Raw genomic sequence first — 15,578 nt, 5'->3', positions numbered from 1 at the left:
ATGACAGGAATATTCTGCAGTCATTCACATTTCGAACTGTGACTGCTTTTAAACAATCCGTCTCACTGCTTAATCAGATTTCAGTGAAAATCTTAGTTATACCTCGATACCTATATTTTACTTTGTTGTATTAATTCTCCGTTGGCGAATCGGTAGAAATATTTACATTTTTTCTTCTAAATTTTGCTTTGCTGCTTTAAACTAGATTATACATTTAACCTCTTGATTCAGGAAGCATGTCACTTAAAATTAGATAATAAAACTCGGTCTCATTATAGTACTATCTATTTTCCTTCATATTGTCTGTTTTCCTTTGTACTGTCTATTTTATTTTACATATAATTGTACCGGAGTGTCTAAACGAAAGGAGAGGTGTACATTCATTATATATGAAAATCTAATGACAGCCAACATTTTTTTTAAATACCCCGTGACCTGGTGGCTAAACCTCTCGTTTCACATGATAAGACATTGGGCATGTTTCTTTACACCGGTTGTCTATGTTGACCCATCAGTAAAATGGTTACCTGGGAGTTAGTCGACTGGTTGGGTTGCTTCCTGGGACAAAATTGACCTAATTTGCCCGAAATGCTCAGCATAACAAGTGGCTTTATACGTAGTAGTGTTTCACTGATGTCAGCTAGGCTTGTATACCTTGTACATGTACTTGTAAAAATAGATATATTAAGTTAACCTACAGAGAATCAGAAAGAGAATTGTGAAAGAAACTAAAGAAAAACTTTTGTCTCTATTATGAGGAACTAATATAAAAATACCTGATTATTGGCCACTTCGAAAAAATATTTCCTTTTGGTCAATTATGCACATAAAACTTTTTTTTCTCACAAGCGCCAAAGCATTAACTATCAGTATATTTCAGGGCTAAAATTTGATTAAGACAATTTTGTTGAATTCAAACAATATATAAACTAATATGCTTGTTTTGGGTGTATGTAACTGGACTCCTGGTGCTTTTATTTTTGTTGGTGTTGTAACCACTCCTGCTGTTTTTGCTGGTATTGTAACCACTGCTTCTGTAGTTTTTGCTGGTTTTGTAACTGCCGCTGCTGTTTATGCTGGTATTGTAACTGATGCAGGTGTTTTTGCTGGTATTATAAATGCTGCAGGTGTTTTTGCTGGTATTGTAAATACTGCAGATGTTCTTGCTGGTATTGTAACTGCTGCAGATGTTGTTTTTTGCTTGTATTGTAACTGCTGCTGCTGTTTGAATTTTCTGGTATTGTAACTGCTCCTATTGTTAATGCTGTTATTTTTTCTGTAGTCGCTCTTGTTTTTGTTATTGTAACTGCTACTGATGTTGTTATTGCTGCTGCTGCTGCTGTTATTTGTGTTGCTGAGGCTGCTGCTGTTTTAACTGTTGTTGCTGCTGCTCCTGTTACTGTTCGTGTTTCTGTTGTTGCTTCTGCTGTTTGCTGATGCTACTTTTGTTCCTGTTTTAGAAGTGGTTATTGTCGCTGTTGCTGCTGTTTTGCTGATAACTGATTTTGTTGTTGATGCTGTTATTACTCCTGTTTTTTTCTGGTTACTGCTGTTTCTTCTGCTGCTTTACTGCTGCTACTGTTGTTGCTACTGCTGCTCATAGTCTCTTGATCTAAGGAACTGAAGATATCTTCCCATTCATTGGATCAAACATTATTATAGTGTCATTTCCTTCGAGGTTATTGTTTTCTTGTATTAGATTCACATTTCTCAGTTTATATACACCTAGACAAGTAACCTGTCAGTGTTTACAAACTGAGACACTTCACATATTATAATAAATTATTAATAATATATTTATTATTATTATTATTATTATTATTATTATTATTATTATTATTATTGCACCTTCCTGGTCGCCATCTTCACTCGATAATATCTGAAAGGTTGCTCTTAAAACTGATTATTATCTCGTCTTCTTTCAGGTTTTGTCTTCAATATAATTAAATTATCATTTGAGACTCTTGAAATCTTGCGCCTCCGTGATAAGACATCAGTGAACATCTTCATCCCAGCACGAATGATTGGTAGAGAATTTAGCAGTTATGAAAAGATTAACTCTCGAGTCCATATTTTCTTGCAAAAAAATTCCAAGGCGCTTGAAAAACTATTGTTCCCTAAAAACAAACAGTTTATAACAGATTAAATAATCACGGCTAACCAACAACATCCTTATATTTGCTGTTTAATACTACTACTACTACTATGAATAATAATTGAACAAAAAAAATGTCCAAAGGCAATACTCTGACACAAGCTTCACTTCACAAATAGAAGTCTTCCGGGTTGCCTTAACAATCTAGCTCAAATCACAGGACACTTTTGGGTTTGCCTATCTATTTGCCAACTCTTTTCTTCTATTCAACGTGGACGAAAATTTTTTAATAAGGTAGAAAAAATGGCAATTAGTCGACAAGTACGGGAATCATTGCCATTAGTGGGGGGCAATATGCGTCCCTGCCAATCCTTCATTACCAACAGCAGCAAAAAAAAAAAAAAAAAATCGGCAGCAGCATCAGCAGTAACCGCATCAGTAGGAAAAAACGGAAGCCATACTCTTTGGCACGAAACATAAAATGAAAAGGGTAAATAATTTTAATGTCCAGTGTAATGGGGAACCTATTATTTCAGTAAATTCAGTGAAATATCTAGGAATCCCCTTTGACCTAAGCATGTCAGGAGAACTAATAGGGAAGAGTGTAGTAAAGAAAGCGAATCCCAGACTACGTTCCTCTACAGACAGGCACAGTGTCTACCAAGTGAAGCTCTCAGGACTCGAGCTCTTACACAAGGTACTCTGCCTTAACAAAAAAAAAACTGAAGGATAAGCTACAAATCTCCTAGAACAAAATGGTGAGATTCATTCTGGACTTGGGTTCAAGAGAGCATGTAGGCCAGAATGAATTACTACAACTGTACATATTGAATGTTGAAGACAGAGTAAAACAACTAAAGTTTAATTTTATAAAATTGTTCACAACCAGTGTCCAAAATATCTTGCTACCAATTTTGTTAAGACCTGGAACCAAAAGCAGTTACAGTACTAGGGGAAGGGAGAGCAGCATTACAGTACCTACAGTCAATGGTCAGGCCTCAATCACATTTTATTGTACAGCAATAAAGGAGTGGAACAGACTACGTGCACATGTCGTAGCCTGTCATAGCTTGAGGCAGCTCAAAAAGAGAACTAAAATGTACCTAATGAATATGCCTACAGAAAGGGAGGAGAGTGATTTCTTGTATATCTAACATACATGCACAATGATCTGATACTATCTTACCCCTAGTATATCTCCTCTCATTATAATTACTTTTCACGTAGTTATGATATTTGCCTGTTTCTAACTATTAAATATTAATAATACTTATCACAAGGACCCGAATGGAAATAAGTCACTGTCTGACTTTTTTGGGTTATCCTAGGTTATCTACACACATGCTGCTATGTATGATAATCTATGTAACTGTATTTGTGTATACCTGTACCTGAATTTAAACTTATTTACTAAAGCAGCTCCAAAAGCATCAACAGTAGCAGGTGCAACAGCCACAAAACCAGCAGGAACAACAACTGCAACAACAGCATAAGGAACAGCAACAACATCAACAACAGCATCAGAGACCAGAATAACAGTATCAGCAGCAACAACAGCAGCAACTGCAAAAAGGGCATCAGCAATAAAACTAGCACAGCAAGAGCATGAATAACAGCAGAAGCAAAAGCAGCATCAACAGGAACAAGAGCAACAGCAGCAACGCCAACAACAGCAGCAGCAGATGAAACGGCCACAGCAGGAACAGCAACAAAATGAGAAGCAACAGCATAAGGAAATCAACAGCAGCAGCAGCAATATTAGCAGAAGCCAGGACAGCAACAAAAGCAACAACACCAGCAGTAGCAACACTGTCAGCAGCAGCATTCCGGTTACGCACCGAAAACAAGCTTATTAGTTTATAAATTAATTTAATTACCGGGCGAAAACACGTGTTGCACACTCCGCGTCGCTGGCTTCCCGTTCTTTATTTCTAACCAATCACAGGGCTTCTACGAGTCGCTCCAGCTAAGCGGCAGTAGCGTCCGTTCCCTTGCCATTGGTTGACAAAAATGTAAACACTGAGTTAAGAATATAAGAACGAAGGAACACTGCAGAAGGCCTACTGGCCCATGCGAGGCAGGTCCAAGTCTCCTACCGGCTTAAGCCAATGCACCCAACCTAGTCAGGTCAGGTCACCTTGACTTAAGGGAGGAACACGGCAACCGTCCTGGTAGCACAAGCTAATCAGGTCCAACTCACACCCACCCACACCCACTCATGTATTTATCCAATCTATTTTTAAAGCTACACAACGTTCTGGCCTCTATAACTGTACTTGGGAGTTTGTTCCACTCATCCACAACTTTATTACCAAACCAGTACTTTCCTATATACTTCATGAATCTGAGTTTTTCTAATTTAAAACCATTGCTGCGAGTCCTGTCTAGGCTAGATATTTTCAGCACACTATTTACATCCCCTTTATTTATTCCTGTCTTCCATTTATACACCTCAATCATATCCCCCCTAATCTACGTCTTTCTAGAGAGTGCAGATTCAGGGCCCTTAGTCTATCCTCATAGGGAAGGTTTCTGATACATGGGATCAACTTTGTCATCCTCCTTTGTACATTTTCCAGAGCATTTATATCCATTCTGTAATACGGTGACCAAAACTGTGCAGCATAATCTAAATGAGGCCTAACCAAGGATGTATAGAGTTGAACAACCTGAGGACTCCTATTATTTATGCTTCTTGATATGAAGCCAAGGATTCTATTAGCTTTATTGCGAACACTTATGCACTGTTGTCTTGGTTTCAGATTACTGCTAACCAGAACTCCTAAATCTTTTTCGCAATCCGTAATATTAAGATCTACATTATTTAGTTTATATGTGGCATGGTTATTGTCCTGTCCAACATTTAGAACTTTGCATTTGTCTATATTAAACTGTATCTGCCACCTCTCCGACCACTGCATCAGTCTATTCAAATCTTCCTGGAGTGCTCGTCAGAATGAATTCGACGGCCTATTTTAGTGTCATCGGCAAACTTGCTGATGTCGCTCTTTATGCCCTCATCTATGTCGTTTATGTATATTGTGAACAGCAGGGGGCCCAACACTGACCCCTGTGGAACACCGCTCGTGACGCTTCCCCACTCTGATTTCTCCCCATTTATGCAAACTCTCTGCTGCCTATTTGTCAACCATGCCTCTATCCAAAAAAAAATTTCTCCTCCTATTCCATGTGCCTTAATTTTCCTCAATAGTCTCTGATGTGGGACCCTGTCAAAAGCCTTACTGAAGTCCATATACAAAATATCATATTCATTACCATGATCTACCTCCTCAAATACCTTAGTGAAAAAAGTTAATAAATTCGTAAGGCAGGAACGCCCCTTTGTAAAACCATGCTGAGATTCGATGATTAATTTATGCTTTTCAAGGTGGCTACGAACTGCCTCGGCAATTATTGATTCCATAAATTTTCCCACTATGGAGGTTAGGCTTATTGGTCTATAGTTCGAAGCTAAGGACCTGTCACCTGCTTTGAAAATAGGTATCACATTTGCCATTTTCCACTTATCTGGCACCATGCCAGTTTGTAGTGATATGTTGAAAATATTAGCCAAAGGCTTACTAAGCTCCTCTTTACATTCCTTTAGAACCCTTGCATACAGTTCATCAGGGCCTGGGGATTTGTTAGGTTTTAATTTATCTATTTGCCTAAGGACCATGTCACTTGTGACCCTAATCTAGCACAGTTTATTATCGTCCTGTTCCACATAATTTATCATTTCTGGAATATCGCTGGTATCCTCTTGTGTAAAAACTGAGAGGAAGTATGTGTTAAAACTTATCACTGTCAGTGAGCTGACCCGAGGAACTTTTGAGTGGGCCTATCTTGTCCCTGATCTTACTTCTGTATACCTGAAAGAATCCTTTTGGGATAGTCTTCGAATCTCTTGCAACTTTAACCTCATAATCTCTTTTTGCTTTTCTAATTCCCTTTTTTATTTCTCTCTTTAACTGAATATATCGATTTCTTAATTGCCCCTCCCCTCTTTTGATTTGCCTATATATGCCTCTCTTTTGACCACTTAGATATTTTAATCTATTGTTCATCCATTTAGGATCATTTTTGTTTGATCTGATTTCCCTATTTGGAACATAATTTGACTGAGCAGCTAGAACTATGCCCTGGAAAGCGTCATATCGGCAACCATCACCACCTACCTGACCCTTAGTCAGGTCATTCCAGTTCAGCCCACCTAAGTAATTTTTCAGTCCTATGAAATCAGCCAAGCAGAAGTCAGGGACAGAGACTTGATTGCCATTATTAGGGGAATTCCATGATATATTAAAACTGAGTGATTTGTGATCACTTTCCCCAAGCTCATTATTAACCTCAAGATTATTAATTAGTGTTTTCCTACTGGCAAGAACCAAGTCAAGGAGGTTATTTCCCCTAGTTGGCTCTGTCACAAACTGTTTTAAAAAACAATCCTGGATCGTATCAAGAAAGTCACCTGACTCTAAATTTCCTGTCAAATTGCTCCAGTCAATCTGTCTATAGTTGAAATCTCCCATTAGCACAACATTTTCGTATGTAGATGCCTTACGAATTTCGTCCCATAGAAGTTTACTGCACTCCCTATCAAGATTTGGGGCCCTGTAAATCACACCCAAAATTAGTTTTTCTCGGCCCTCGAGAAGCTGTAACCAAACAGATTCAGTGGCTGACGCTTCTAATTTAATATCTTGTCTAACACAACAATTTAAATTGTCTCTGACGTACATCGCTACTCCACCACCTTTCCTGTTGACCCTGTCAGTGTGGAATAATTTATAGCCTTGTATGTGACATTCAGAGGGCATCTCTTTATCTTTCAGATTGAGCCAGGTCTCTGTTATAGCAATAATATCTATGTTTCCTGCACTTGCAATTAATCTTAGCTCATCTATCTTATTTCTTACACTCCTGCTATTAGTATAGTAAACCTTAAGGGAGCTAGTCCCTTGCTGCCCTCTGCTGTCCCCCTTTGTTTGCTGACCTGATCTATTGTTTTTATTTATAACTTCATGCTGAATGCCTCTTATACATTTACTGTTTCCAACCCTAGTGTTGCAACCTGCTTGTTTCCCACACACACCCATACCTCTATCTTCCATCAGTTTAAAATCATAGGCATTTCACCAATGGCCTTCTCAATCGAGTCTGCAAGTGCTACCACCCCAGCCCCAGAGAGATGTACCCCATCCCTTGCATACATATCATGTTTGCCATAAAAGCTGTTCCAGTTGTCAATGAATGGGATTGCAAGTTCCTTGCAGTATCTGTATAGCCAGCAATTTACACCAATTGCCCTAGACAACCATTCATTTCCTACTCCCCTTCAAGGCAAGATGCTACATATGATTGGGATCCCTCCCTTAGACTTAATGAAATCTATAGCTGACCTGTACTTATCTAGCAGCTCTTCTCTCCTACCCTTCCCAATATCATTTCCACCAGCACTGAGACAGATAATGGGCTTGTTCCCATTACCTGACATGATATTATCCAGCCTGTTGACAATGTCCCCAACACCAGCTCCAGGGAAGCACACTCTCTCTCATCTTCTTATTCCTATTACAAAAAGCACGGTCAATATATCTTACCTGAGAGTCACCAACCACAAGAATGTGCTTACCTCCATTAGCAGGGGCAGTAGTACCCTTACCTTCACTGGCCACTGAAGTACATTCATCCTGAAGAACAGAGAAGCGATTTCCTACCTTCAGATCTTCACTCTTAACTTTCCTTACTCTGATGCGCCTCCCATTACTGTGAACCACTCGCCACTTGTAGCAGGTGCTGGGCTGCACCTCACTGCTGGTAGCCGTTGCTACCTCCCCAACTACAGCCTCCTCACAGCGAGAGACAGACTGCACCTCACTGCTAGAAGCCTCATTCCCCACAACTCCAGCCACCTCACACTCTCTCCCAGACCCATTGAGGTGGACCTTCAGCCTCCTAATCTCCTCCTGGAGAAGCAAGACCTCCTCCTTCAACTCTCCAACCTCAATTTTTAAAACACTGCAGAAGCAAGCCATGCTTTGTAACCGTCCACGCTAATCCCCAAAGCAGCTCAGGGTCTGTGACCCTCCATTTCACAATGTCGGCAAGTTCTTACTTTTATTTCTAGTGCCAAAATGAACGTATGTTTTGATCAACAAATAATGTCTGTGATGATGCTTAAGGTGACTGCAACGTACAAGTGAAATTTTGGTAGCATAAAAGGCCAGTATAAATAAAGGCAGTCCTGATAACCTTAAACATTTCGCGTGCAATTAATATATGTAATGCCTGCTGCATTTTGGGCACACGCCCCAGCTCTGAGGAGCTGCATGAGATTTTCGCCTTATAATCGGTGATACACACGTAACAACATGTACCGTATATGCCGCCTTTATATTAACAATGCATCTCTTAAATATTCTGTGCCATATTATGTAATAAAATATTCCTATTAGTAAAAAAAAAATAGTTTAAAAGATGGGGTGGTAGGGGAAGTGAAATATTCAAACGGCTTCAGGAAGAAACCCAAATATTCTTCCTTGAAGCCTTTTTATCCACTTCTCCGAGGCTATGGGTCCCACAATTTACACCAGAGGTGGACCCCATAATATATATATATATATATATATATATATATATATATATATATATATATATATATATATATATATATATATATATATATATATATATATATATATATATAGTGGCAGGAGTCAGGTGAGGTGACGCGTGGGTAGAGGTGGTAGTAGTAGTAATGGAACTAAGGAGGTGAGGCTAGAGAGGGACCTGCTGGCATCAAGTAACACCAGTTCCAAGTAGTAATATAAGTTGTAGCAGTAGTAATACAATTAATCTGCACATGAGTAAAAGGATATAAAAGCTATTACTTGGAGAGCATAAAAATAAGTTAGGTCTTCTCTAATTCAACCTCCAATGGAAATATTTGTCTAAATTATGTTTATGCTTCCCAAGTAATAGCTTTTATATCCTTTTACTCAATGTGCAAATTAATTGTATTACTACTGCTACAACTTATATTACTACTAATACTACCACTACCACTAGTATTACACCTCGTAATAATGTTGGTAGAATTAACGAAAATATGTAAAGTAAAAGGACTCAAATGCAACTAATGTGACATTTTATTGTGGCAATGTTTCGCTCTCCAGGAGCTTTGTCAAGCTTGACAAAGCTCCTGGAGAACGAAACGTTGCCACAATAAAATGTCACATTAGTTGCATTTGAGTCCTTTTACTTTACAAATAAAACACAAAAAAAAGTGAAATAAACAAAAAAAAGTGTTAAACACAGGAAAACCGTTAAAGAAACACAGGACAAGCGTGCAATAAACACTAGTTAAGCGTGAGACAAACGCGAGACAAACCTATGACTAAAAAAAGACAAGTGTGAAGCGAACACAAGACAAGTGAGATAAAGAAGACAAGTGTGATTGAAACAAAATACAAGTGAGACAAGGAAGATAAGTGAGAAACAAAGAAAAAACAATTATCACAAAAACACAGTACAAGTGCGAAACTAACACAAGCTAAGTTTGAGATGAACAAGTGAGAAACTATCACAGATAAGAATGAGACTAACACGAGACATATTTGAGTTTAATAACAGAGAAATTTTCGAGGAACACAAAACAAATTTGAAAGAAGGACTTACTCTGGAGTTGAACCTGATAGTCTGGGAGACACGCTCACTGAAGCTGAAGGGGTTGGGTTGGGAATCAAGACGAGCCAGCTCCTCCTTACCCACCATCTCAACATACACCTCCTCCAGCAACCGCGCAGCCTCCTCCGCACACTCATCTGTCGTTGAATGTAAACGAGTGTGTCACCTAATTGTGGTTGCAGGGGTCGATTCAAAGCTCTGGCCCCGCCTCTTCACTGGTCGCTACTAGGTCACTCCCTCATTGCTCCGTGAGCCTTATCATACCTCTTCTGAAAGCTATGTATGGATCCTGCCTCCACCTCCTCCCTTTCCAGACTGTTAAACTTCCAGACAACTCTGTGACCGAGGAAATATTTCCTAACATCCCTTTGACTCAAAAGAGTTTTCAACTTCTAATTGTGACTCCTTGGTGTCTCCTATCTCTGAAACATCCTGTCTCTGTCCACCTTGTCGATTTCTCTCAGCATTTTATATGTTATCATGTCCCCCCTGCCCCTTCCGTCTTCCAGTTTCGTCGATTTTCCTTAACCTCTCCTCGTAGGATATGCCAGGGACTAGTCTCGCTGCAAACTTTCTCTAATTTCTCGACGTGCTTGGGTTACAAACTGGTGCTGCATACTCCAATAAGGGCCTAACGTACACGGTGTAGTCTTGAACGATTTCTTACTGAGGTATCGGAACATTATTCTTAGGTTTGCCAGGTGCCCAAAAACTGCAGCAGTTATCTAGTTGATGTACGCCTTAGGAGATGTGCTCTGTAATATACTCAACCCAAGATCATTTTCCTTGAGTGAGGTTTGCAGTCTTTAGCCACCTAGCCTGTACTTTATCTGCGGTCTTCTTTGCCCTTCCCCGATTTTCATGCATTTGGAGGGGTTAAATTCAAGGAGCCAGATGCTGGACCAGGCATGTAACCTGTCCAGGTCTCTCTATAGTCCTACCTGATCCTCATCCGATTTGATTCTCATTAACTTCACATCATCTGCAAACAGGGACACTTATGACTCTATCCCCTCCGCCATAACATATATCAAAAGTAGCACTGGTCTTAGGACTGAATCCTGTGGAACCCCGCTCGTCACAGGGACCCACTGTGACACCTCGTCACATACCATGACTGGTTGTTGCCTCCCGGTCAGATATTCCCTGATCCATTGCAGTGCCCTTCCTGTTACGGGTGCCTAGCAAACCAGCGTTTGCACTAATCTCTTGTGAAGAACTGCGTCCAAGGCCTTCTTGCAGTCCAAGAAAATGCAATCCGCTCACCCTTCTCTCTCGTGTCTTACTTCCGTTACCTTGTCATAAAACTTCTTTAGGTTCGTGACACAGGATTTTCCTTCCCTGAATCCGTGCTGGTTTTCGTTTATAAGCTTATTCCGTACTAGGTGCTCCATCACTCTCCTGATATTCTTCTCCATGATTTTGCATACCATACACGACAGTGACACTGGTCTGTACTGTAGTGCCTCGTGTCTCTCTCCTTTCTTAAAAATGGGAACTACGTCTGCCATTTTCCATATCTCAGGTAGTTGATCAGTTTCAGTGGGTGTGTTGAAAATTGTTGCCTGTGGCAAACACAGCATCTCTGCTCCCTCTCTAAAGACCCACGGAGAGATGTCCGGTTCCAGCGCCTTTGAAGTATCAAGTTCACATAGCAGCTTCTTCACCTCCTCCTTGGTTTTGAGTATTTCATCCAGCACTTGTTGGTATATTCCTTGTTGGTGTACCCCACTATCCTGACTTCCAGGAGTCCTTTCTGTTTCCACTGTAAATACTTCCTTAAATCTCGTGTTGAGCTCCTCACATACTTCATGGTGGTTTCTTGTGAGCTCCCCACCTTCCTTCCTCAGCCTGATTACCTGGTCATTGACTGTTGTCTTCCTCATGATATGGCTGTACAACAGCTTCGGTTCAGACTTGACTTTTGATGCACTGTCGTTTTCATTTTGTCGTTGGGCCTCCCTCCTTATAAGTGCTTACTCTTTTTTGGCTCTTCGACAAATCTCTTCATTTTCCTGGGTCATTTGTATTCTCTACCTTTTCCATTCTCTAGCACACTTAGTTTTTGCCTCCCTAGATCTTTGGGTAAACCAAGTACTCATTCTGGTCTTCCCATTATTTCTGTTGCTCTTGGGAACAAACTTCTCTGCCTCCTTGCAATTAGTTCTCACGTAGTCCATCTTTTCATTTACTGATTTTCCTACCAATTCTCTTTCCCAACGAACGTCTTGCAGAAAGTTCCTCATACCTGTGTACTCAACCCTTTCATAGTTTGGCTTTTCTCTTCCTGCTCCTGATACCCTCTCCACTTGTAACTCTACTATGTATTCAAAGTTCAGAACCACATGGTCACTAGCTCCCAAGGGCCTCTCATATGTGGTTTCCTCGATGTCCGAGCTACTCAAGGTGAATACGAGGTCCAGTCTTGCTGGTTCATCCTGACCTCTCTCTCTGGTAGTGTCCATAACATGTTGATGCATGAGGTTTACCAGTACCACATCCATCATCTCGGTTCTCCATGTTTCGGGGCCCCCATGTGGCTCCAGGTTTTCTCAGTCATTCTCCTTGTAATTGAAATCACCCCTAACTAGAAGCTTTGCTCTGCCCATGTGCGCTCTTCTGGCCACCTCAGCTATTGTGTTCACCATTGCTCTGTGCTCTCTTCATATTCTTCTCTTGGCCTCCTGCAGTTCTGTGATGGGTTGAACATCACTGTCCCCTCAAGGGAGGTTCCTTGACGCTGGTCAGGAGCTCTTGTTCTAGGGAACTGGATTTGTGCTCCAGTTCCCTGAATACCTTCCACCCCTCACATACGCTGTATAATCCTACGGGTTTAGCGCTCCCCCATGATTATAATGTACATCACTGCAATGACTACCTTATGTCCTCCAGACTGAATTGTGCCTACTATGTAGTGTGTGTGCGCGCGCGTGTGTGTGCGCGCGCGTGTGTGTGTGTGTGTGTGTGTGTGTGTGTGTGTGGTTGTGGTTGCGGTTGCGGGGGTCGAGTCCGAGCTCCTGGCCCCGCCTTTTCACTGGTCGCTACTAGATCACTCTTCCTGCTCCATGAGCTTTATTATATCTCTTCTTAAAGTTATGAATGGATCCTGCCTCAGCTACATCACAGGCTATTCCACTTCCTGACAACTCTGTGACTGAAGAAATACTTCCTAACATCGCTGTGATTCATGTGAGTCTTTAACTTCCAACTGTGACCCTTTGTTGCTGTGTCTCATCTCTGGAAGATCCTGTGTCTGTCCACCTTGTCGACTCCTCTCAGTATTTTCTATGTCGTAATCATATCCTCTCTATCTCTCCTCTCTTCCAGTGTCGTCAGGTCGATTTCCCTTAACCTCTCCTAGTAGGACATTCACTTTAGCTCAGGGACTAGCCTTGTTGCAAAGCTTTGCACTTTCCCTAATTTCCTTAAAGGCTTGATTAGGTGTGGGTTCCAAACTGGTGCTGCATACTCCAATATGGGCCTAACGTACACAGTGTACAGGGTCCTGAACAATTCCTTATTAAGATGTCGGAACGCTGTTCTTAGGTTTGCTAGGTGCCCGTATGCTGCCGCAGTTATTTGGTTGATGTGGGCCTCAGGAGACGTGCCCGGTATTATACTTACACCAAGAACCTTTTCCTTGAGTGAGGATTGTAGTCTCTGGCTCTCCGTCTATGGTCTTTGCCCTTCCCCAGTGTTCATGACTTTGCACTTGGTGGGGTTGAACTCCAGGAACCAATTGCTCGACCAGACCTTCAGCCTGTCCATATCCCTTTGTTCCTCGTCCGATTGAATTATTCTTATCAACTTCACCTCATCTGCAAACAGACACATTTCGGAGTCTATTCCTTCCGTCATGGCGTTCACAAATACCAGAAACAGCACCGATCCTCGGACTGACCCCAGTGGCACCCCGCTTGTTACAGGCTCCCACCCTGACACCTCGCCCCATACCATGACTCGATGCTGTCTTCCTGGCAGGTATTCTCTGATCCATTTTAGTGCCTTCCCTGTTATCCCTGCATGGTCCTCCAGCTTTTGTACTAGTCTCTTGTGTGGAACTGTCAAACGCCTTCTTACAGTACAAAAAATGCAATCTACCCGCCCATCTCTCTCTGCTGTCACCCTATCATAGAACAGGATTTCCCGTCCCTGAAACCGTGCTGGCTGCCGTTAATAAGCACATTCCTTTCGAGGTGCTCCACCACTCTTCTCCTGATAATCTTCTCCAAGACCTTGCATACTATACATGTCAGTGACATATGTCTGTGTGTGTGTGTGTGTGTGTGTACTCACCTAATTGTGGCTGCAGGGGTCGAGACTCGGCTCCTGGCCCCGCCTCTTCACTGAGTGCTACTAGGTCCTCTCTCTCCCTGTTCCATGAGCTTTATCATACCTCATCTTAAAGCTATGTATGGTTCCTGCCTCCACTACCTCACTTGCTAGGCTATTCCACTTTCTGACTAACTCTGTGACTGAAGAAATATTTCCTTACATCCCTATGACTCATCTGGGTCTTCAACTTCCAATTGTGACCCCTTGTTTCTGTGTCCCCTCTGTGTAACATCCTGTCTTTGTCCACCTTGTCTATTCCACGCAGTATTTTGTATGTTGTTATCATGTCTCCCCTAACTCTCCTGTCCTCTAGTGTCGTCAGGCCGATTTCCCTTAACCTTTCTTCGTAGGACATTCCCCTTAGCTCTAGAACTAACCTTGTCGCAAAGCTTTGCACTTTCTCTATTTTCTTGACGTGCTTGATCAAGTGTAGGGTCCCAACATTTGCTGCATATTCCAGTATGGGTCTGCCGTACACGGTGTACAGTGTCTTGAACGATTCCATACTAAGGTATCGGAACGCTATTCTCAGGTTTGCCAGGTGCCCATATGCTGCATCAGTTATCTGGTTAATGTGTGCTTCCGGAGACGTGCTCGGTATTATACTCACCCCAAGATTTTTCTCCTTGAGCGAGGTTTGCATTCTTTGGCCACCTAGCCTATACTCCGTCTGCGGTCTTCTTTGCTCTTCCACGATCTTCATGACCTTGCATTTGGCGGGGTTAAATTCGAGAGGCCAATTGCTGGACCAGGTGTCTAGCGTGTCCAGGTCTCTTTGAAGTCCTACCTGATCCTCATCTGATTTAATCCTCTTGATTAACTTCACATCATTTACGATCAGGGTCACTTCTGAATCTAACCCTTCCATCATGTCATTCACATATACCAAAAACAGCACTGGTTCTAGGACCGACCCCTGTGGGACCCTGCTCGTCACAGGTGCCCACTGTGATGCCTCATCACATACCACGACTCGTTGTTGCCTCCCTGTCAGGTATTCTCTGATCCAATGCAGTTCTCTTCCTGTTTTACATGCCAGATCCTCTAGGTTCTGCACTAATCTCTTGCGAGGAACTGTGTCGAAGGCCTTGCAGTCCAAGAAGATGCAATCAACCTACCCCTCTCTCTCCTGTCTTCTGTTGCTTTATCATAAAACTACAGAAGGTTTGTGACACAGGACTTGCCTTCCATAAATCCTTTCTGGTTGGCGTTAATACTCTTGTTCCGTTCCAGGTGCTCCACAACTCTCCTCTGGTCTATAGTTTAGTGCGTCTTTCCTGTCTCCTTTTTTAAAAAGGGTACTACATTTGCCATATTCCATTCCTCAGGTAGTTGCCCAGTTTCAAGGGTTGTGTTGAAGATTGTGGTTAGTGGCACACAGCATTTCTGTTCCCTCTCTAAGGACCCACGGGGAGATGTCCGGTCCCATTTCCCTTGAGGTATCAAGATCCCTCAGCAG

General features: G+C 41.8%; 1 protein-coding gene across 1 annotated transcript in view; it reads right to left on the bottom strand.

Moving 5' to 3' along the window:
• LOC128687135 (dynein intermediate chain 2, ciliary-like) overlaps positions 1–15,578 on the bottom strand; it is a 102,606-nt gene that overhangs the window by 77,632 nt on the left and 9,396 nt on the right. The window contains exon 3 of the mRNA XM_070092579.1: positions 9,776–9,921. Within this exon, the coding sequence (XP_069948680.1) occupies positions 9,776–9,921 (146 nt within the window). The remainder of the gene's footprint in view (positions 1–9,775; positions 9,922–15,578) is intronic.

The sequence above is a fragment of the Cherax quadricarinatus genome, chromosome 40 (genome assembly GCF_038502225.1).
Source record: "Cherax quadricarinatus isolate ZL_2023a chromosome 40, ASM3850222v1, whole genome shotgun sequence".
Classification (NCBI taxonomy): Eukaryota; Metazoa; Arthropoda; class Malacostraca; order Decapoda; family Parastacidae; genus Cherax; species Cherax quadricarinatus.
The sequence above is the reverse complement of the archived record's forward strand: the minus strand, read 5'-3'. Positions and strand labels throughout refer to the sequence as shown.